A 24,834-nucleotide genomic window follows, 5' to 3' on the forward strand; every position below is an offset into this window, starting at 1 on the left:
CCGATGTTCGTGTCATTAGAGTAACTCTCTGATTCTAAAATGGCTGGACGAATGATTTTCTGGTTAACAGTATACTCTTTTGCCACAATCATAAAGGTATCGAAGGAGCAATATCAAGGTATAAAATTAATATTAGTTATTAAAGCAATACATAATTAATTGCCTCTCACCATTGCGACCCGGGTTCAATTCTAGAACTGAACTCGGTGTCGTATGGGGCTGAAGATGCTAGTTGGCTTTTAGTCAAAGTTTTTTTCGGGTTTCTTTTGTTTCCTCCCTCTTCAAAATCAACATATAATTCCCAATTAGGGTTAGGGTTAGGGTTAGGTTAGGGTTTAGGGTTAGGGTTAGGATGCAAACTATGCCACTGTTAAATCCATTAATAATTCACTTCCGCGAGATTTCAATATTAATTTGAATGATTGTATAAAAGTTTAACACACACCTTAGGTTTAGTTAATCATAGTTTGGAACTTTATCATGCTGCCACAAAGCTCCTAAATAATGGTTTTAAATCCTGCTATGGCTAGGGTGTTTGGAACAATCACTTGTTGGAAAGGAGAGAAATCTGGGTATACCTGACAGCAGTTACACTGCCTCGTCACATTACATAAGTTCAGAGGTTGAAAACGATTCTCGATACGAACCTCACAACGCCAAGCTGAATGGTAGTAATGGATGGGCAACAAAAACTTTAGTTGATCCTGATGATTACCTACAGATTGACCTTGGTACTCCACGTATTATTACTGCTGTAGCAACACAAGGAAATGGCTTCTACGATGAATGGGTGACAAGCTATAAAGTTAATCATACCAGTAACCTAAAAAATTGGACAACTTATCCAGAAAATCATTTTCTGAAGGTAAATTCCGAGTTTTTTTGTTTTTTTGTTTGTTTGTTTGTTTGTTTGTTTGTTTTTTTAAGTACGGAATATATACAAAGCGGATGATCGTTAGTATTTTGTGACCTTTTGCGGAAGCGGGATTAAGGGACGCAAACGCCGATATTTATAAAATTTCACCGCTCTCTCAGTTCCCATGCAGCTTCGTACATAATCCTGTCTCGAAATTATTAATAAAAATATATTTATGTATAGAGTAGAATTCATAATGTGGAAAGACGTAGACACGGCATACAGCACCGAAATTCAGAATATATTCAATGATCACGAGTCTATAGCACACGACATTACTGGTCATCCAATCAGAATGCTACCTAAGATTCGACACAATCACGCTACGACAATTATGTAACGGGAATGTTTTTACATTTATATCGGTGCGTAATGTTCTCTAATTCTCACTTAGCAAGCCTCAAGCTGCAAACGACTACTTTAGTAACGGCCACTTCTTTGACCAAATAGTTCAGGCATGATGGGTAGATTTGTTATTATCCGTTATTGATCTTTATCAATGCAATCGTAAACAGATCTTCACTGGTAACGATGATAGGCATACTGTGGTACGTCATGATTTAAATAAACCCATAACTGCCAGGTACATCAGATTCATACCAGTAAAATACAATGGGCACAAGACAATGAGAGTCAACGTGTATGTTAATGGTCAACTGCAAGGTATGCACCTAACATTTTGGAAGTAATATCATATATATATCTATATATACAGTAATCGGGCAGTCGTGTCAATAATTTCGTCAAATGCCAAATTCCAGAAAGAAAAAGAAGAAAAATACAGTTCAAACCGAAAAAAAAGCCCCATGGAATCAAGTGAGAAAACAACGTCTCAGACCAAGAGCACCAGTTTTCACTAGTGTGGAAACAAACTCTATTAACCATGCGATGTCCGTAGGCATCGAGCCGCCAAGAGCAAGCAAGGCTTCTACAAATCTATCACTAATCTGGTTGTGATACAATTGCCCGCGACAAAACATGTTTTTAAGTTTGACTTTCTTTTCGTTTCATGATAGCACCGCCTTCTATCGCAGTCACATCTCGTAAAAGTTCAATACTGATAGAATGGACGATAAAGACTTGTTCCGCCACAAACCCTATCACAGCTTTTAAGGTGAAGGTTGAAAGCAATGTGAAAACAATGCAGAGCAATAAAACTCGCTATATCTGGGCCAATCTAAAGCCATTCACTGCATACCATGTGTCAGTAGGAGCAGAAACCCAAAATGGATCAACATGGAGTGAGGTGAAAAAGATTAGAACTTTAGTAGCAGGTAGCTCAATAATGCACCTTTGTACTTCTTTGTAAATACTGTGGATCATTATGCAAATTATTTTTCTAACAATTGAGTCTAGGTTTGGAAATTTGATGAGACTGTATTATACTTATACTTTACAACCACCACTCCCCAAACGGGGCTCTTCCGTGAGGTTCCCTCCACACGCACTACCACTACATTCTATATTTACATTATACAACACTCAACTCACATGTTGCTTTTTACGGAGGGAGGAAACCGGAGATCCTGGAGAAAACCCACGTGGCAAAGGAGAGAACAACACATCAAACAAACTCAACTTACATGTGATCCAATCTGGGCCAGCAGGGCTCGAACCCGGACCACAGTGGTGGAGAGGCGAGCGGTAAACCACTACCCCACCCATGCCACCCATGCCACCCATAAATATCAACGACACCCAAAAAATTGTAATAGGTCTACTTGAGCTTGACATAAAGACGCATTGTCTGGGTTCTTATAAGCGGAAACTTTGACTTCGGAGAAATAATCTTCCCATTTCCTCCACGCATTCCACCATATCAAAACTAAATACAGCCAATCAGAATGCAGCAAAGCCATTGTTTATTCGGTGGTATATCATAATTTCTTCATATCAGTACGATGTTGAATTTCATAATTGAAATGGTCTAGAAGAATTAAGTAATTTTCAACAGTGTGGCCTAAAATAATAATACAATGTTTTCTCGTGACACACTGTGGATTCCCTAACGTCTTTTGTATTTTCTTGGTGAAGAGTGAACGTACTAGTAAACGCTTTAACTGACTCGTATATATACTAGCAAATGCGTGACTCGTGGTATATACTATGTACACCATCCGAATCCATTGTCTTGCGACTAGTTATAAAACGCATTTATCATTTATTTGTTTTTCTACCATAGAGCCTGAGATTGCACCAACATACAAAGTTGCGCGTCCAACCTCTTCGAAGACAATACAATTGGAATGGGCGGTAATGCAATTATTTTATATAGTGTATTCTACAGAGTACAATTAACGATTTAATTGTTCTCCTCTTGTTCAATCAGAAACGAGTAATTTCATTGAGGATATTATAAACCCCTTAGGGCCGGCTTAGATGGTACGATTTTCGCCTACAACTATCGTATACAACACGTTCGGGTCTGTCGTAGGCGAGTCGTAGGCTTGATTTACACGCTGCGACTCGAGTTGTAGCATGGCGCGAGCTTGTTGTATACGATAGGTGTAGGCGAAAATCGTACCGTCTAAACCGGCCTTAATTTTACATAGTCATATTTAAAAATCCATTATTTGCTTGGCTCTCAACTCCTTCACGCGCACGTTTTTCGAGCAAAAAGCCTAAAACAATATAATAAAAGATCATGTAAAATTGTACATATAAGGGTATAGCCCAGAGTGTTACCCCTTAAAGTTTATACTTGGATTTTTTAACTCTATCTTCCACTTTTTATTTTATTTGTGTCTTTTTAAAATTTTGATGAAATTGAAGATATCACAACCTGATAAGATCAACGGTCAACTCATGGGATACAACATAGCCTACAGGCCAGAAGGAGGAAAGAACAAGACAATTGACGTGGGTTGTGTTACAACAATTACCCTGACGTCACTGCTCAAGTATACAACTTACGTCATCACTATAGCAGTCTATAATGGAAAATACACTGGTCCACCAAGTAATGAGCGAAGAGTGAGAACAATGGAGGATGGTGAGATCAAACTATTATCGCTTTAGTTTTTGCGACGGCACTTTTAGAAAATCAAATTACTGTGAATAGTTTGGCCTAAAATAGTAATACAATGTTTTCTCGTGACACACCGTGGAATCCCTAACGTCTTTTGTATTTTCTTGGTGAAGAGTGAACGTACTAGTAAACGCTTTAACTGACTCGTACTGATATGCTAGCAAATGCGTGACTCGTGGTATATACTATGTACACCATCCGAATCCATTGTCTTGCGACTAATTATAAAACGCATTTATCATTTATTTGTTTTTCTACCATAGAGCCTGAGATTGCACCAACATACAAAGTTGCGCGTCCAACCTCTTCGAAGACAATACAATTGGAATGGGCGGTAATGCAATTATTTTATATAGTGTATTCTACAGAGTACAATTAACGATTTAATTGTTCTCCTCTTGTTCAATCAGAAACGAGTAATTTCATTGAGGATATTATAAACCCCTTAGGGCCGGCTTAGATGGTACGATTTTCGCCTACAACTATCGTATACAACACGCTCGCGTCTGTCGTAGGCGAGTTGTAGGCTTGATTTTCACGCTACGACTCGAGTTGTAGCATGGCGCGAGCTTGTTGTATACGATAGGTGTAGGCGAAAATCGTACCGTCTAAACCGGCTTTTACATAGTCATATTTAAAAATCCATTATTTGCTTGGCTCTCAGCTCCTTCACGCGCACGTTTTTCGAGCAAAAAGCCTAAAACAATATAATAAAAGATCATGTAAAATTGTACATATAAGGGTATAGCCCAGAGTGTTACCCCTTAAAGTTTATACTTGGATTTTTTAACTCTACCATCCACTTTTTATTTTATTTGTGTCTTTTTAAAATTTTGATGAAATTGAAGATATCACAACCTGATAAGATCAACGGTCCACTCAAGGGATACAACATAGCCTACAGACCAGAAGGAGGAAAGACCAAGACAATTGACGTGGGTAATGTTACAACATTTACCCTGACGTCACTGCTCAAGTATACAACTTACAACATCACTATCGCAGTCTATAATGGAAAGTACACTGGTCCACCAAGTAATGAGCGAAGAGTGAGAACAATGGAGGATGGTGAGATCAAACTATTATCGCTTTATTTTTCGCGACGGCACTTTTAGAAAATAAAATTAGATTATTTATTACATCCATTTTGAAATCACAAGCAAATCCTGCAATCTGATTGGTTCCCTGCAGCAGTGATTTCAGCATAAATTGCACGATTTTGAGCTCTAAATTGCACGATTTTGCACATCAACTGATATGAACCAATCACAAGAGAGGCATGTCATTTTCTAGCCAATTATATCAAGGAATCCATCTGAGTGTTGAGCTCACCGCTTCTTGCGAAAAAAAAGAGCCACAGCTCAAAAAAAAATCTTCTGAAGAACGATTTTACCGTCAAAAGTCTTTAAAAAAGACTTAAAAAGCCGTAAAAAGGACTTAAAAAGACCAACTGATCACTTAAAATCGTCAAAAGCATCTTTGTAAAGTAACTGCTTAAGTAAGTTGAAGATATTACAGCGAAAAGTAGTGGGAGAAAATGCAATCGGCATCTTTTGAATGTGACTTCTTGGCGATTGATCGTGGAAAGTGGTTTTCTTTTCAATCTTTAAAGCATAACAACACATCGAAAATACAGTCATTAAAAGAAGTTTTTCTTAAGAAGAAGATTTTTGCTGAGCTACGTGACTTCTTAAGGACAACCGAAGGACTAAACAATCTTTGATTTTTGCTGTTTTGTCGGCACAAGTGTGATCTAAACATGTTGAACAGAAATCGCAAAAATACAAGCAGTGAGCATTGGCTGTATGGACAACAGCCAGTTCATTACAACCCTTTTGGGCAGGATTGTCTTGCTATTTAAAGTAAGTAAATGTTTCTTAATTTGTAAACCGTTTGGTCCGATATAAATTCATTTTAGTTTTGGATCGAAAGTGTTGGTTTTCAAAATGAGAATCATTGCTCGATCAGTATAAACAAGTTCTCTTGACAGCATGTTTGAATCGGCTGCTTTTAGATTGTAAGTCATGTCGGTTTAACTGGAAAAAAACGTCTTTTTCAAAAAAGATTTCAAAATGGATATAATAAAGTGGTAATTGAACTGAGTGGAGTGCAATTTTGGTCTGAAATCAAACTTGCAATTACAAATCGCGCGTTTGATTTCAGACCGAATTGCACTCCACTCAGTTCAATTACCATTATGAACCGTAAAAATTTCACGAAGTTGGTACGAAATCAATTGTCGCTCAAACACAAATTAGTAATATTGCATAAAGATATTTCATACTATAGGCTTTTTTATAGTAAGTTATAATATAGTTTTTTTATAGTAAGTAGCTTACAGCATTTAAGCCTATGCATTTTCCACTTTCTCTCGTTAAGTCTGGTTCACACGAATTGGTATGAGCATTTCAAATACAAAGGCAAAAACGCAAGCGCAAGCAATATTCGCACGTTAAATGCTTTCAACATGCAGGTTTAAAAACGCAAATGCAAACGCAAGGACATGATAATTTTTCTCCCATTCCTTGTGTTGGCATTTGCATTTGCGTTGCTCTATCTATTTTTAAACTGTCCTAAGTTAAAACCAAGTAATACGTTTAATGAAGTAAGAGTAAACAAATGACAAAGTTGGTTTTGCTAAACCAACTTAAACAATAAGACTCACCTATGTCAGAATTTATGACTTCTCAGAGCTTATGTGCATTAGACAAAAAATCAAAAATGCAGTGATAAATTCTTTACTCTGCATGACACAATCTTATTACGGGAGTACCACAACGAGATTCAGACTATTTAGTGACAAAATCTATTCTTGTTCAGGATGCAAACTACCCAACTTCATCTGTTATATCGACTGGACAATGTTTAAATAGTTATGCTTTTTTTAAATTCTTTTAGCTCCTTCTGTCCCAAGGAATGTTCGTGTTACTTTGCAAAAAGCAAATGGTTTACTAAGACCACGAGTTCTTATCACGTGGGATAAACCACTTCTCCCAAACGGCATCATCAGGAACTACACTATTATATACTACTATAATAACGGTGCATCCAACAAGATTCTAGTTACCCCTAAAGCTGGCATTACACATGCTCACAATTATACTGTTACCGTAATGTCTAGCGGAACCTTCTCGTACAAGATTAGAGCATCTACTATAAAGGAAGGTCCTTATGCTGCTGTGAAAAGAATTACCATCCCTAAATACAGTAAGTATTAGTTGATTTGCATGCAGTTAAGGTGGCTCGGTATTTCCAAATGGCCGAATCGCTTATGTCGATTTTGGACTCATAACTTTTGCGCCCTTTAAGCAATTGCCATAAAACGTTACCAACATCTAAAACAATCATTTAGTTATAGTATGGTATATTCTGATTGCATTTCAGGTTAATAATTTGTAAGATGTAAGCGATTAAGCAAATGCACTGTTTTCACAAAAACTCGATTTTGCGAAAAATCTGTCCGTTTTATTTCGAAAATTTTGGGATCCTTTTAGATAAACATAATACAAGTTTAAAGAAATTCCTTGGCGCTGAAATATCGCTACAGAAAGCTCACCTAAATTCACCATTGTGATAATCTTTTAAAGTTGTGAACTAAATAGTCTTTGACTAATCATGCTTGACAGCCATAGTTTTTAAAAAGTAACGGCAATTTAACATATATCCAAATGTCATACCGCGATTGCCAATCAGGCTGACAGTTTCAAAGTATCTTAAAGTAACGTTAATGTAATAAAAAGCTCAAATACCTGCTTTGGTCCAAAAAGTTGCATTTTCTTCAATTTCTTCGTGGTTATCTAGAATTGTTCAGTCATAATTTGCCCACATAAATTTCAAGGTACTGTGATGAATTACCATCGAATTTAGCTGCTGTTTACCGCTTTGAATAAGAGAAATAACGTACTGGGTCAAACACTGTTCCGTGTCGAAGCTCAGTCGAAGTTCTTTGCTGATTTGTTGTTGAATACGAAATGAGCATAAGGTGTAAAATATGTCCACAATTCACACGGGTGAAACACGGGGTGTTCGAGACGGTCTCACAAACAATATAGAAGAAATTTCATTTTGGATAATATGCATAAAATTAAGACCGTCTCAAACACCCCGTATTTCACCTGAAAAAAAGAAGAATATGACATCAAAAAGTATTACTGTGTAAAATGTATAACAACACGAATTTTATTTGTCCTAAATGCATCATGCATCATTTTTTCTTTTTTTTAGAATGCCCAGAGAGGTCTCTTGTTGGCGAAAACAATCTTACTATACCCAAAAGCCATTATAATGCATCTTCGCAATACGATGAGCGCTACCCACCTTTTAATGCAACACTTAATGGCCCATATGGATGGGCACCAAAAGATAACAATAATCCTGATGATTACCTTCAGATTGACCTCGGTACTTCACGTGTTATTACTGCTGTAGCAACACAAGGAAGTGGTATCACTGGGAATAGAGAATGGGTGACAAAATATAGAATTTATTATAAATCCCAGCAACTGTCAAATTATAGTGGTGGAACTGAGGTGAGATGAATTTCTTCGTTACAAATAAAATCAACCAAGAGATTAAATTAACTAAAATTACTTTACCTAGTAAACCTCTTGTTTCATCACTTGAAAAACCTTCAAATTCACATTCCGCCCCCGGTTTCACAACCCCTTCATTGCATTAGATGATATCTCTATCTTTCCCACGGACCCTTTTTCCCATTCATTTTATTTCTCTTTTCTCAGTTCAAAGGAAATACAAATTCTTCTAGTGTCGTACGACACGATCTGGAAAACCCTATAACTGCGAAGTATATCAAATTTGTTCCAACCACATATCACGGACATAAGACAATGAGGGTTAACGTTTATGCCTCTTTCCAAGGTAAGTCTATGAATCCCGGCAATTTATATAGAAATTATTATATGGCATCAATGTTTCGCGCGCTCTGATTGACTGCTTAGCGGGCAAGATTTTCTTGTAATGACCGGTCATTACGGAAATTGTTCTCGGCTTCATTCACGGCTCTTTTCAGTTGCGATCAAAAGTTACGAAACCAAACATTAAATCAACCGAAAACATAAACAAAATACATTTATCTTTTCAATAACTGAAAAAAAATTATTGTATAGCTTAGAGATACTTCTCAGTGTACAATGAGCGACGAAGAGAGCCACAGCGAAAGCGAATTTTACTATCCAGAGGAAGAAGAGGCAAAAAGTGAGCAAAACAACATGGCTGAAGTATAAAAAGTACGAAACCAAACATTAAATCAACCGAAAACATAAACAAAATACATTTATCTTTTCAATAACTGAAAAAAAATTATTGTATAGCTTAGAGATACTTCTCAGTGTACAATGAGCGACGAAGAGAGCCACAGCAAAAGCGAATTTTACTATCCAGAGGAAGAAGAGGCAAAAAGTGAGCAAACAACATTGCTGAAGTACAAGTCGTACAAGTCAGCGACAAATGCCGTACATTTTGAGTTCTTCAAGTCACTCGCAAAATTCCAAACAGATAACTGCTCCTCCAGACAATAGCAGTGGCCAGTTAATAACAAGTTCACAGCAGTCACACAGCAGCCTGAGTCTCCAAAACACGACGAATTCGCTCGCTGTGAATAATTCAAGCGACCCAGCAGCTTTAAATGGTGTTTTTCCTGGAGCGAATATCAGCAGTATCTCTCAATGTCAGTTCCAGATCTTCAATGGCCCAGTTAAGTTAATCCAACAAGGTGGAAAGCGACGTTATGTTATTGAGAGCGACGACGAAGAATAACACTTCACTGAAATCACTGCAAGTTCTCCGCACGTATTCAAAATTCATTGACAATTTGGGTCTATTTTTCTTCTAAATTTTTGAGTTTTTAAGAGTTCAAACACTCGTAAACACAGGTATCTGTGTTTTGTGAAATTAAAGTATTCGCATATTCTTAGATCCTGCCATAATAAAGACAAAAATGTTCTCGCTTTGAACAAAACCGTCTCTGTGAATTTCAATAAACTCGCCAGGATCGCTTGGCTCAGTGAACACGACCTCAACTTTGACCTTGCGTGCGCAAGCGGATGTTGAAAATTACTTCCGGTGTTCATAGTTAGGTATATTATTTATTAAAAATACAGCACCAAAAAAGGCCATATAATAAATAACTTATTAACCTCGTCCGTTCGGTCATTACAGGGAAATCTCAGACCTCGGTCTGAGATTTCCCTGTAATGACCTCACTCTCGGTTAATAAGTGGTATATGATATATCTTCTCTTTAGAGTATAGCCAATCAGCAAGCGCGTACTGTTTGTGCTAAAGGATGCTCTTTAAATTAAGATGTCGAATGGTCACAAATTTAATAGCTAAATGCCAACAACAACAACAATATAGCATAAATTTGGGAATCAAAGATTGCTCGTAATGCGTAACTTGCAATTGCTGCAAAGCTAGTTTGCTCGCAAGGCGGATTTGGAGCCCTTTCTTTAGCGATTCAGAAGGAATAAGAGGTTAATTCTCCCTTTTTTGTTAACCCCTATACTTTTTGATCAGTGTTATCTTTATCATTTTAATTAAAATTGATTTGAATAAATATTATTTATTTATTTTTAGAAGCGCCTCGTATTACGTCGGTCGATGTTAGCGAAAGATCAATCTCTCTACGCTGGACTATCAAACCCTGCAGTCCAACCCACCCTATTACTGGATATGAAGTAAAACTTGCAAACACAACAAAACCATATGTGAAATTCACAAATACATCGGAATGGACTATCTACAGCTTAAAGCCGTACACTAAATACAATGTGTCAATAAGGGCCGTCAAGCAAGTAGGATATGGAGTATGGAGCAACGTCACAACAATCAGAACTGCTATTGCAAGTATGATACTTTTGTCTCAATGGCTTTTTAATTTCCTTGAAAAATGGATTTCAGGAGTTTTCAAGGACTGAGTTACATGAACGATGCCATTAGAATATTATTTTTGAGTATTTCTCTTGACAGTGAAGCTACTAATGACGTTTTTTCTTGTATTTGTTTTTCATCAAGAGCCCGTGGGAGTTCCATTTGAAATCAAAGTCTCTGAAAGAACTTCACAATCCATTACTTTGCAATGGAAGGTAAATAACTTATTATCAGACGTAAAGAAAGACATTACTGCTTTTCATATTGTGTACCATTTTCGATTTTCCTAATGTTACATTTCAATTTAGCTAGAGCATGCTGACTTGATTAATGGTCCATTCGAGGGATACGTGATAAAGTACACACCACAAGGAGGAGAAACCAAGATGGAAGAGGTGGTTCGTAAGGTGTTTATGAAATACACAACGCATACTCTGACATCACTACGCAAGTATACACCTTACAGTTTCAGTGTTGCGGTAATGAATGAAAGGCTCACTGGTCCATTTAGTACAGAACAGCACACACGGACGATGCAAGATAGTAAGATTGCTTATCTTAATACTTTCTTCTTTTTTCTCTCAAATTGATCAGAAATTTTTTGAGCAAAATTAGATAAAAGCACAATGCCAGTAGATACACAGAAAGCGCCAAAGATCAAATTAAGACAATTTGAGCCGGCGAGTGCAAATGACTTTGGGTTAGCATGCTGATTTTACAAGATCTTTGCCAATAACTTTGGTGTGCATTGTTATTATATTTCACTGAAATACCAGCCTAATCATTTTTTCTATGGGAATAATAACAAAAACCAGACCTATTTGCATATGAACTCCTAAATAAATCAATTTGGAAATGACAACAAGGAGACCAATCGTGTACATGCACGTAAAAGGTGGCTCGACTTTTAACAGTAGTCTTTTTCTGTCCACACTGGTAATTTTAAATCAGAAAAGAAATTATTCGTAATAATAACATATATATTACTTTTAATTATTTTTATCATTCTTATTTTTATCATTTTTATTATTATTCTCGAGCGCAGAGGAATCGATTGATTATTGTGACACTTGCGTTCGTAAATGGCATTTGGTGGGATACATGCATAATTACAAGAAATACTATTATCTATTAAGCTATTATTATTATTATTATTATCATTATTATTGCAATGAATACTATGAAAGTTTCTAATTGCTTGCTTTCTTTTATTCTGATTCTTCTAGAGCCCAACAGGTCTCCCGCTATTACCACCATGGAATCACTATCATCAACATCCATACTCCTCAAATGGAAGGTAATAGTCAATTTTTTTAATCGTATAGTAATGAGTGCATTTTCGAACTTCAGACTTCAGCCATATGTACCGATGCGTGAATAACATATCAAACTTTCCACATAGAAAAGTTGTCCTTCCGCTCGAGACGTTTCTTTTACCATATAAGGAATGTACTTACCATATTTGGAAATTGGAATATAATTTTCTTCACTAAATAGGCGAATTTCTGGCTCAAAACTGCTCAAATTTACAGTAAATCGAGTGAAAACATCACTAACTAGACAGCCATCTTGGTTTTGGCCGAAAAAGGACTGGAAATGTGTAGGGGAGGGGAGCGTGGTTTGTCACCACAGGAAGCCCGCGAACGACAACAATTGTTTGATATGCGCCATGTTTAGAGGTAAAAAGTAAATAGAAAGACACCAACAGTGGAACGCAAATGATTGCTATCTATGTCATACGGCCAAATAATCAATCCTTTGAACAGTTACGAAGCACACGAGAAATTTAGCCTCGTTCGTTGGGACACCTGGCAGGATATTGTTAGTGAAGATCTTGCCGTCATCAAAAAACCTCCAAAACTCAAAATATGGAAATATCTTATATCTTTCATTTTTTATTCTTCCCGGAACTAAAACCAAAGAAAGTTGATCGTGATGAAATGAATGGACCCTTCAAAGCATACAGGATATTCTACACACCACAAGGAAGAAGTACCGATATTATTGACGTTGGTGATTCTGCAATATTTAATCTGACGTCATTACTCAAGTACACAACTTACCGTGTCACTATCGCAGCTATGAATGAAAATTTCGTTGGTCCTCAAAGTACAGAACTGAGTAGACGCACTCTAGAAGACGGTGAGTTTCTTAGAAATAATTTGATAGAAAGACTTGCAAGGGAGGGAAGACGGCTGATGAGACAAATATAAGAATGAAATGTATCGAGCCTTAGAATATACTCGCTCCACCAATCAGAACTCGGGATTTCGTTACTCTTTTGTATCCCATAGAGTTAAGGTGTCAAGTGGTGGGGTCCTTGCATGAAGCACAGGGGAAAAAACGGGGTTATTGGCATGGATTTGCATTCTTTATATAGAGAATAATAATGAGGTCTTTTATCTGAAATTTGCGATCAGGATACATCATATCAATAATATTTAGTTTTCTGCTATGGTTTTAATTAATGATAACTAGACGTTTGTTTCGACAATTTACCAATGGCCTTCATCAATAAAATAAGGCATTTTGCTTTTTTTTAACTTTGTTTCAAGGTCTTAATAATGTTCTCTACCATGCATATTGAAAATTTTAATGTCTAACTCAGAAAATACTTGTCATAATCCCGTATTTTCTTTGGGCTTCAAGACCTTCACTTGACACCTTAAAAGTTATACAATTTTATTCTACTGGATACACAGCAAATTCGATGTCCTTCAAATATTAGCGTTCTTTGGCGTATAATTTATAGTTAAGCCGATGTTTCTTACCGGCGCTTGAACCACGTGGCATTGAAGTTTTTTTGACCTTACGGACCTTAAGTACGGTTCACTTGATATAACTGATTTCATTCTTTAACTAGTAAGTTGTCTTACAACTAGTGGAACTGTAATTCGAAATAAATATATTAACATTTTATCAGACTTATATATTGTTTAAATATATGTACTTACAAATCTGCTGTGTTATTGAAACTTGGCAGAAATCTTAGCTCTTGTGGTCGGTATAACTGACTAGTACTATGCAACTTCTCGATTAGTATTACAAGTCTCGTGAGACAGTTCAACATTTAAAAAGATTTAAATACGAAAAAATATGTTCTTAATAAACAAAACATTTCATTTCTGTTATTTCAAGGCTTACAAAATATATCGTGTAATTACTTCATCTATTCAGAGATTCCTTTTCTCTTGGGAAAGGAACAAATAACGTACCAAGCATATGAATACACAATTAGTTTCGTGATTATGGTCATATTCATTCTAAATCAGTTAGAGAATAGATAAACATTCGTGAGTTATGGAATTTAGTATAGAGATGCTTGCAAGTTATTTTCTCATCAATGCTCGACCGAACTCTGAATTCAATAAAGCATTTGCATTTATTTTCTGAACCCTTACTTGGTTTTAGTTCCAAATAAAAAAGAGCGATTCGTCCCACTTTAAAAAAATGCCTCCTAGCCCTTGCCCCAAATCTTCCCCCACCCCCCTCTCCTCTGGTCTTTATGATGCATTATATCAATTACGTTTGTGTCTTTTAAGCCCCCTCTGCTCCAATTAATGTCAATGGCACCTTGATACCTGCACAAGGTTCCTTTGGACCACGAGTTGTTATCACGTGGGATAGACCAAGTGACCCTAATGGTATCATCAGGAAATACGCCATCGTATACTACTACAACCAGGCTACATCCAATAGCAAGACAGTCATAATCAACGGGACGAGTGATCTTCAGTACACCATGAATGTCACAACCAGTGGAGTGCTATCATTTAAGATCAGAGCAACTACAATCAAGGAAGGACCTTATCAAATGGGAAACAATATAGAAGTACCTTCCGATCGTAAAGGTGATTAATTTGTAATCATTACTAAACAATAAGTAGACGATAGCTAAGTAAAACTGGAAAAAAAAATACTAAGGAAAGCTCAGCGCAGGGGCGGATCCAGCCAAAAATATAAGGGGATCTTGACCAAATTCTGCAAATGACACTACAGAATTTGGAAAAATAAAAAAAAATAAAAAAGTAAAAAAAAAACAAAACATATTTTAGCTAAAAAATATGCTTTCTATTCGACTTCCAGAAACATAACCAACGTTGTGAAGAGGGAGAGGGGGTTAAAGCCTCCATTTGCCCCTCCCTCGATCCGCCCCTGCAGCTTGATGTGAATGTGGGATGACAAAAAAATAAATCAAGAATTAAATTATCTTGGAATTTATGCTGATTAAAACTGATAATGCAAGGCCATTAATCACAAAATTGCTTGCATTATCAGAAAATCAGAAATTTAAATTGTGAGTAAACTTAAGATTAAAAAGACATTGTTTACAGCGACTCCTTAACGCTGTTAAAATGACCTGGTTAAAACTACCAAAAAATTGGTAGAACATTGAGTCTGAGGTAACCTTTTGTTTATGGTAGAAGTGACCATCAAACAATTGTTTAAAAATCAATTGGTTGATTTAACTTTTTATACTGGTCATAATAATTACTATTATGATTTGGTTGTTACAAAAAATAACCAATTATTAATTAAAAATCGATTAAGTCTAAGGCAGCCATTATCAATGGTTGAGAAATGTTGTTTCAACCAATTATAAAATTGCTAAAAAATATTTGGTGGAAACATCCATTATAACCAAATTTGATAGAACCATTTCTATTCATAGTTTTATTTGTCAGCTCGGTTCACTTAGTTCTTCTCGTTTGAATATATCTCATAGCCCCTGGCCCTATTCCCAAGTGTCGCAAAGCCGGGGGCAGCTTTGAAATCTTCCAGGAAGATTTGTGGGCTAACGAACCAATTAAATATGGAAAGGGAATATGCATTGACATGCAAGTGGAATAAGACATACATGAATATATGACATATTCCTCTATATTAGTGTATATTCCCCTGCATATTTAATTAGCAGGGGTTTGCGCATGGAAAAGGGTCAGCTTAAGTACAAACACGGGCTGATACTTTACACATCGACCCTGCCCCCAGATTATATTTCAGCGAAACAACAGGTGAAGTATTTTGTTGATGCGAAGTGGGTGCCCCAATTACAAAAGACTACGTATGCTCAAGACACAAAATAGAGTGTAAAAGCACAGAAAGTCCACGCACGCTAGGTTTTCGCTATTACAGTATATTACCGTAAAGGTATGTAATTAACAATATATCGTTCAAATTCTTTTGAGCGTCGCGTTGTCGAGCTTTCTTTTTCTCTTTAAAGTGCCCTTCTGACAATATTCTGAGTATTGATTCTACATGGGGTAAGATGTGGAATAACCCAAAAATATTTCATAGCATGAGTGCGGCTTCTTGAATTCATAAAGGTTTTTCCATGCCATATGCTAGCGTGTCACTAAAGTGGCAAGCATGACTTTATTATTATGGTAGTCGGAAAACCTCCTCGGTGTAGTGAAATAAGCCATTTATCGGCTTTCAGGCTGTAGTTTATCTGATATTTGGTAGTTTTAACATATGTATTGTGGTAGTTTAATCAACCAACGTCAAAGGTTATTTAAAGCAATAATGATTTGTTCATCTACCATATCTTATGGTTACATGTTTAGCCAATTTAGGAATAGGTAGCTTTAACCAAATGAATGTGAAATGGTTATAACCATTTCAATTGGTAGTTTGAATCAGGTCATTTTTACATAATTATTGTAGCGATTGCACAATAAGGTACTTCATTGAATGTACTTTCAGGAACATCCCAAAAGAATACCCAAGGTGGATCTGCCGCAAGTGGCTTGGCAGCAGGTCTAGTTGTAGGAATTATTCTCATAATCTTGTTCCTCGTCCTCCTATTCTTAATTTGGAAACGGTAAACATATACAATTTAACTATTTGATTAAAGCTCAGTCCAAAATAACTAATTCTGCTCTACTATACCATGAATATAATCTGGAATTGAACGACGTCACTGTCTAAATATTAAAGGCCTTCAGTTTCAGAGAGTTGAGTTCTCATGGGATACAAAGAACGATCGTTAATTCTTGCAGTAGTACCTTTAAATGCTGGATATGTGTGCATAGTAAGGGGAGAAATTTCTTAATGTTTAAGAAGCTAGGGCGACATTAAATTTCATTCCTATTGTAGCAAGCATACCCACCACGGAAAGCATGAGGCTGCAGAGCCATTACCCTTGGAAGTGGCAATGGTGGATGATACATCTCCTTCAGCAACTAGCAACTCCAATTTCTTACAGGAAACAGCCCCAGAAATAGGTTGGTATATAGAAAGCCATCAAGTGATCTAGAATTTATGAACTTTTGCAGGATGTAATCTATCGCAGGAGTTTGGAGGGTGCATCGCATAACGCTTTTTATTGCCTTTTTTATGCGTTAATATATGAGGCGGCATGAAATAGAATGTTGCCCGGAACAGAAGCAGGGAACCTTAATGGCTTCTAGTCTTGTGCCTACCTTTGTGAGTACTACCTTTGTTTCTTGCTTGGCCTATAATGAAAGCCATAAGGATGACATTGAATGATTGAATGTGTATCACATGCGATAAAATGCAGAAAGCCACTGGAAAGTGAACTACATGATATTAGTTTTGAGACGTAAGTGTTTTATCGCAATATATTGTATTATTTTTAGCTCCTTCAGTGTTCAGTGCAGAAATGGAAAGGCATCGATCATCTAGAAGGCCTTCTTATAGATCAGCGTCCTTCAAGTCAATTAAACGTCCTATTGAGTTTCCCGCCCCAGATATAAACAAACTGAAAAAGGAATTCAAGGTGAGACATTTCCCGAGAAGCAAAGGACGCTCGACACTTCTGCATATACGCTTTTCATCAAGGGGATAACAACCCATCTAATAGCCAGTACCCTTGTTTTTTATGATGTATTGTTATAGAGTATTCCAGTAGAGCCAAGATTTGACTGCAAAGAAGGAACCAAATCAGCAAATAAGGTCAAAAACCGCTACAAGAACATTATTGCATGTAAGTAATGCCATTCACACTAACTAATATATGTCTTTGATTCGATAGGTGCGGTTACTATCTGCAAAGACTTATGCATGTGCCTACATGTAACACAGACCTCTCATAAAGAGTAGAATTGTTGTGTCTGTCATGCTGACACTTACCTGGTAGTAGGGTCTCCGCTGTTGGTGATTCTTGGCCAGAGAACATTTTCTCTGCCAATAATTGCCAATAAGGGGGGGGGGGGGGGGGTGCCGGGGAGTCTGCACTAGCAGGGAAAGCTGACACTAAATATCTGTCTCTATAGTGTTTTGGCCTTTTATTCGTACATTTGTACGTATGCAATCCTGGTGTTTATGGTACAAATGAAGTTGCTGCCGTTGAATTGGTCTTCAGGCTTCGCAGCCTTTGTATTCAATGCTCGGGATATATAATACATCTCATAACTAACACCTTGGGTTCATTATCCAACTCTTGATTAGTTAGTTTGAATACTTCTTTAAATTTTAGATGACCATTCGCTTGTTACCTTGGAATGGGTTTATGGCGACTCGGAATCCTTTTACATCAATGCTAACTACATCCATGTAAGTATTTTGAACAGCAATATATGGCACTTTCATGAAAATGGAACCATCTTGCCCTTGAGATCTTATATATGACCAGGGTTTAATTTCTTTCCTACCGTTTTTTCCTCCAAATTGAATGCCATGTTTAGGGTTATGACGGCACTCCTGAGGTTTACATTGCAACTCAAGGTACGGATTTAAAATCAAGCTCTTTAGGAGGCATATATACGATGTCGAATTACTTTACTTTTTTTCTCTACTTGCTTTGAATAATAGGTACTCGTAATGTTTTTAAAGTTCTTAAATTCCACTTGCCTAAAGGCTCGAGCAATTACAAGAACTTTCGAAGCATCACTCGTACCTAAGATTACAGATTTTTATGACTGAGAATTTCAGAGGAAAATTTGAAGCAAATCGAGAGGGAAAATGGCAGCCATTTTATCTTAGGTGAAAGTAAGCAAAGATTTTGCGGATTTTACTATCAAAAAACTAAAAAACAGTTCAAAAAAGAAAACACAAGTAAAAGTACATCGTTATTGCTGAATATATGGAAGAAATAGTGAGAAGAAAACAAAGTATGACATGAATTGAGGGAACTGAATTGATCCCAAATTGCATATCAAACAATTGTTGTCATTCGCGGGCTTCCTGTGGTGACAAACCACGCTCCCCTCCCCTACACAATTTCCAGTCTTTTTTCGGCCAAAACCAAGATGACTGACTAGTTAGTGATGTTTTCACTCGATTTACTGTAAATTTGAGCAGTTTTGAGCAAGAAATTTGCCTATTTACTGAAGAAAATTATATTCCAATTTCCTAATATGGTAAGTACATTCCTTATATGGTAAAAGAAACGTCTCGAGCGGAAGGACAACTTTTCTATGTGGAAAGTTTGATATGGAACTCGAAATCATATCATTACCTATACTAATCTTTGCAATGCACAATTTACAAAGGTCCTTTGGATAATACTTTGAACGACTTTTGGCGAATGATTTGGGAGCAAAGCGTATCTTCAATCGTAATGCTGACCAATCTTCGGGAGCTAGGAAAGGTATGTCGAAATCGAAAAGAAATATATACACACTTGCTTTGCTCTAGATTCGTATGAAGAAATTGTTCCAATATTTTATTAAATGAAACAGATTTAAAATAGAGTATAATTCCATTTTTCAACAGAAAAAGTGTTATCAGTACTGGCCTGATGACTGTGATCAGTACTCAGACATCACAATCACCAATCACAAGACAGAAGTTTTTGCAGACTTCACCATCCGGACTTTCTTTCTATCAAAGGTAAACGAAGTCATGGCGTTGAATATGGTTCAATGGTGTATTCTTTTAATCTCTAATCTCTTGCAGGCTGGCTCACAAAATCGACGTGTTCGACAATTTCATTTCACCGCCTGGCCTGATAAAGGAGTTCCTGACCATGCAACAGCCGTACTCTCATTCAGACGAAAGGTGCTTGCATTGTCTTCAAGCGACAACAGCAGACCAACAGTTGTCCATTGCAGGTAAGATGCAACTAGTTTTTCATGTCATTCATTGTCCATTGCCTTTACAGAAACGAATGGGAAATTGGTAGCTTATATGCCTTGGTGAAAACTGGGAAACAATTTACAAATGGTAGACAGAAATCGGCTAAAATAAAAAACAACAACAACAAAACAAAAACAAAACAACAACAACAACAAAACAAAACAACAACAAAACAAAACAAAAACAAAACAAAACAAAACAAATACATACATTTAAAACGAATTAAAAAGAAAATTGGTAAAACAGGAATAAATTTTTTAGTAGGAAGCAAGTTACAGGTCACCCATCAAGGTACTGACCACTCAACTTTTTTTTACCTTGGCCACGGTTACATGCACGAAGGCCTAGTGATTTTGCTGCATGTCCCTTTGCCACTCTCCATGGCTTAGGATGAGATCCAGTAAATTTGGCGTGAAGGTTTGCACTAAAACTCACGCTCTGTTTTCACGAAACCTTGTTTTCACAAAACCTCAAATAATGCTAATCTGACATATAAGCAATAGTGTCAGTTAAGAAGGCTTTCCTCGTCTATAAGATCACATTGCTCATGAAAAATATCCGATATGATTTTGATTCTTTTTGGCAGCAAGAGTAACAAAGTTAATACTAGTAAATGGTCGATCCACTCCTAATTTTTTCGATCCACTACTTTGTTTCTTCACTTTCAGTGCTGGCGTTGGGAGGACTGGTACCTATATCATGATTGACGCAATGCTACGTCAAGCGGAAGAGCAACAACATGTAGACATTCTCGATTACCTAAGAACCATAAGAAATGATAGGCCGTATATGGTTCAGACTGTTGTAAGTAAAACAACATCAAATCTATGAAATGTGTTTTTGTCACTCGGTAAAGATCTATATGTTAAGTGTATGCTACATCGAGTGTATAAGCAGATTAAAAAATCTGCCTCGGTTGGGTTCTCGCGAGACTCGAACCACTGACCTCTCGTTTGCTAGACGAGATCTCATAACCGCACGGTCACTGAGGATTTACGGGAGGAGGTAGATAGAGCATACCCTTAACAACAACATCAAATCTCTGCTTGGGGTGGGTCAAGAAATCAAAGTAAATATTAACCGTTATAATTTTGTTTGTTGTTTTGTTTGTTCTTTTGTTGTTGTTATTGTTGGTTTCTTTCTTTATTGTTGTTTGTACTCTCATATTTAGAAGAAGGCAGCTATTTACTTTATCTTTCAAGAAATAAAAGAAAGGAAAAGTCAGGGTAGAAAAAGTAAACAAAATAAAACATAACAAGACAAGACCTGACAAAAGAAAACAAGTTTGAAAGAAAGAAAAGAGGAAGCAAAAATGGTGCAAAGCAACGACGATACGAAATATTTTCAAATCGTGAAAACCCAGGAAAAACTTTTCTCTGACAGTTTTATTTCATAGAAAATATTTTTACTGTGCGGACACACTAACCGGGACCTCTTGAATAAAACTGACCAATGAGATAACGCTAAACTAGACAGAAATTGAACTGATAACAGTGTTAGCCAATCAGATTATCACGTTTTCATGCTCTTATTATATCGATGCGCTTTCTGATTGGCCGGTTAAAATATTGAACTTAATGTCGCAATAGTTTTCTTTTGGTTAATGATACTAATCTATCATAGTGGTCCCGGTTGGAGTATCCGCACACGCACAGTATTGAATCAGTATTGTAATGTTTTACTTTTTATGTGTCTTTAACAGGAACAATACATGTTCGTGAACATGGCTATTTACGATGCTCTCACTTGTGGAAACACAGAAGTACCAGTTCAAAATCTGCTTTATGCCATACAGCAACTATCCGTCGTGGACAGGCGTCACAAGCTTACTGGTTATGCACTGGAGTTTCAGGTAAGAAAAGTCCATCTGTATTAGACCTCGAAAATTATGTCTCGTTCTTCATAATAACCGTTACAACAAATTAATGTTAGCGTTTAGAGGATGTTACATCGGAAGACATACAATCAGGCAATTTTGATGTTGGACTATCAAGAAAAAACGTCAAGAAAAACAGATACCCGAACATTGTTGCTGGTAAGTTACAATATATTTTATGAAATAACTGTCATAAATCTCGCATTCTGATTGGGTGGGAGCGCGTGCTTTATGAGAGCACACAGCACGTAAGCGCCCTTTGCATTTTATAAAAGAAATAAAAAACTTGCCCTCTGTGCTGTGTGCAGTTATAAAGCACGCGGGGATTGCGTGTTCTACGCGTTTTCTATTTTTTCAATTTCGTGTTAGTCGAAAGAAAGAGTCATACTCAGTAACGAAGACAAAGAACTGAATACCAACTTCATATCGCATGCTTTATGAGCATCTACGTCTTCGTCTAGTAAAATTCTTCTTTGTCATTAACATTTACAGCAAATGGAAATCGGGTGATTCTCAGTACAGAGAACGATACCGAGATCGGAGACTACATCAATTCTTCAGTTATCGAGGTTAGTATAATTTTCAACTCTGTCATGAAGAGAAACTAGAAAAAAAAGCTATGTTTGCGCTAATAAAACGCTTGTTGAATTTCTGCATAGGCTTACAAGGAACGCAAGGGGGACTACATCAATGCTTCATTTGTGGATGTAAGTGTTTAGGAAGCAAACCTTCATGTAAATAAGAAGCTACCGTGAACTCCACGAACATTTTTAAATTGTGCACATCGCTATTTTTAAGACTTACAGGGAACATAATGCTTTTATAATGACACAAGCTCCCATGGAAAACACGATAGCAGATTTCTGGAGAATGGTTATGGACTACAAGATAGGAACCATCGTCATGCTGAACAATTCGGAAGAAGAACGTGAGGTAAGACTGAGTTAAAATGACTGCACGTCAGCGACATATGTATGGATCAATGCCATAGATAAGGGTTCGTTTTGAAAGCAGAAGGAGGCCTAGGCCTATTATACTCAGTTCTCACAACGACCCGTGGGAACGTGGAATACTATTGGCACACGATGGCGTAAGTCAAAATCTTCCTCACGCTTTGTCTCTCAACAAACTTGTGCATACAACGTTAAACTGGTTAAAAGAAAAAACAATTTACTTGTCAGCTTTTTGCATCTTTTATGCAATTAATGTTACTTACTTGAGTTTCAAAAGACAATTTAAAAAAATACCAGTCGGCCTTGCTGGTAGCATTAATTAGGAAAGCTTTTTCTTCTTTGTTAAATTATACTGTATTCGATGTATTTAATGAATATTTTAGAAATTAAACTAGTAATCGTATATTTTCCGTGTTTTATAAAGGTGTTTCCTCAGTACTGGCCGCTACATGAAGCTAAAACCTATGACAGCATCAAGGTTCGTTTGGTAGAAACTAAGCATCTTGCTGGCAACATCATTCTAAGAATTCTTAAAGTCTCGAACCGAAAGGTAAGCGAAGAAACTCATGAACCTTATTGTACTCGTAAATCAAACAATAACAGTAGTAGGGTGACTCTAATCTTATGGCTAACTCGTTTGTTTTTGGTGTCCCCGTGATGTAAGGAAGAGAATAGAAGTTGTCCCAATCTCTCTCTTTTCCATGATATATACTTTTAACTTTTTTATTCTAGAAACAACTCATGGTAAATCACTTCCAACACTTGACTTGGGAAAACGAATGCGTTCCAACAAATCCACAGAGTGTATTGACGCTGCTTCATGAAGTACAAAAGTCACAGCAAAAGAGTGGGAATTCACCAATAGTCGTTCAGTGCAGGTATGTCAAGTTTTCGTATTTGTCCATTGTTGATCGCCTTTTCAGCAACGATTCGTTGCAAGGACCGCTTGCTGTTTAGTGACACGAAAAGAAGAGTTCCTAGCGAAGGAGGACGAGGCGGACAGACAGTCGGGTAGACCACACAATACTTGATCAAAGCGACCTACTTATCATACTATATTCCTTGCCTAATTTTAGCAACGGTGTTGGTCGTAGCGGTACATTCTGTGCTATTGCTTCGTGTCTTGAACGAGTCAAACAAGAACAAGTACTGGACGTCTTTCAGACTATTAAGAGTATTCGTGTCAACAGACCAGGAGCTGTAGAAACATTGGTAAGTACTAAGAGCAAATTGACTTTCCGGGAAAAAAAGAAAGGAAAAAGTTATTTTCTATTAAAATATGCTGAAGAAGACGTGAAAGCACAAGAGTTGTACAACCGCGGCACCACAGCGAAAATTCCATCCCAGCAAATCGATCGCATGCTTTACTAACTGAATCAAAAACGATCATATTGGTATTAAGATAGTATTGCTGAATATTTAATATAACCTTTTGTTATCTTTCCATCTATTTACAGGCTCAGTATGTCTTCTGCTACAACATCATCCAAAAATATCTGGATTCGTTCCGTGATTATGCCAATTTTGGGGACATTTAACTTTACTTATAATAAACTGAACAGTATAAGTCATATGCCATTCTATATATGCGTAGCAAAGTTAAATTAGAGTTTGTTAATCTGTATCAAGATTTTACTTGAATTTTCGCATGACTTTTAAAGCGAGTCTAAAGTGGTTGTGCAAAATTGTTAAAAATGCTCTTAGGGTGCCTGTGACTAGTTTAGAGTGTTGGTGTTGAGTGGGGTGGGTGGTACCTTGATTATGGTCATCATGCATGCGTTAGTTGTTTATACAGGACTCAACAACTCACCAATAAAACATCGATCAGAGAGTACTGTGTTATATGACACCGACATTGTGGTTTTAATATGATAGCAGTTTAAGATTGAATCAGAGTTTCAAGGAACTATTAGAACAGGAAATACCGAGAATATTAATTCAGCCTCTTATGGGACTGCCGTCTTCCCCAACTTTATAACTTTATTTACAGAGGGTAAAAACACTTTACAGTTATAAACTGATAAACTAGTGGCCCTCAAGCTATATATAAATATAATGAATAACAATAATATGAGTATTAAAAAAAGTTCTAAGAATATATATACATATGCACACATATATATAAATATACA

At 36.7% G+C, this 24,834-nt stretch overlaps 1 protein-coding gene across 1 annotated transcript; it reads left to right on the forward strand.

The window, feature by feature from the left end:
- Positions 1 to 24,549, forward strand: LOC116288331 (receptor-type tyrosine-protein phosphatase mu). Its single transcript, XM_089036203.1, has 36 exons — positions 1 to 118; positions 531 to 865; positions 1,432 to 1,579; positions 1,933 to 2,190; positions 3,099 to 3,169; positions 3,689 to 3,908; positions 4,208 to 4,278; positions 4,793 to 5,012; positions 6,843 to 7,151; positions 8,169 to 8,473; positions 8,684 to 8,822; positions 10,538 to 10,807; positions 10,976 to 11,046; positions 11,140 to 11,374; positions 12,058 to 12,128; positions 12,754 to 12,973; positions 14,374 to 14,682; positions 16,538 to 16,655; positions 16,931 to 17,058; positions 17,434 to 17,573; positions 17,693 to 17,780; positions 18,273 to 18,349; positions 18,481 to 18,520; positions 19,288 to 19,385; positions 19,511 to 19,627; positions 19,694 to 19,848; positions 20,542 to 20,677; positions 21,576 to 21,725; positions 21,806 to 21,908; positions 22,242 to 22,318; positions 22,409 to 22,456; positions 22,548 to 22,682; positions 23,127 to 23,252; positions 23,435 to 23,580; positions 23,779 to 23,914; positions 24,160 to 24,549. Exons 1-36 carry the CDS (start codon positions 40 to 42, stop codon positions 24,238 to 24,240), a joined length of 5,430 nt encoding a protein of 1,809 aa, XP_088892329.1. The 5' UTR covers positions 1 to 39; the 3' UTR covers positions 24,241 to 24,549.
- Positions 24,550 to 24,834: the final 285 nt, after the last annotated feature.

Source organism: Actinia tenebrosa, unplaced genomic scaffold (genome assembly GCF_029948245.1).
Source record: "Actinia tenebrosa isolate PJP-AT-01 unplaced genomic scaffold, QUT_ActTen_1.0 PGA_scaffold4__44_contigs__length_22323623, whole genome shotgun sequence".
Lineage (NCBI taxonomy): Eukaryota > Metazoa > Cnidaria > Anthozoa > Actiniaria > Actiniidae > Actinia > Actinia tenebrosa.

Coding starts and splice junctions, on each gene's coding strand:
- LOC116288331 (XM_089036203.1), top strand. CDS start 40: ATGGCTGGACGAATGATTTTCTGGTTAACAGTATACTCTTTTGCCACA. Junction 11,047..11,139: donor CCATTACTTTGCAATGGAAG/GTAAATAACTTA, acceptor ATTTCAATTTAG/CTAGAGCATGCTGACTTGAT. Junction 14,683..16,537: donor AGTACCTTCCGATCGTAAAG/GTGATTAATTTG, acceptor ATGTACTTTCAG/GAACATCCCAAAAGAATACC.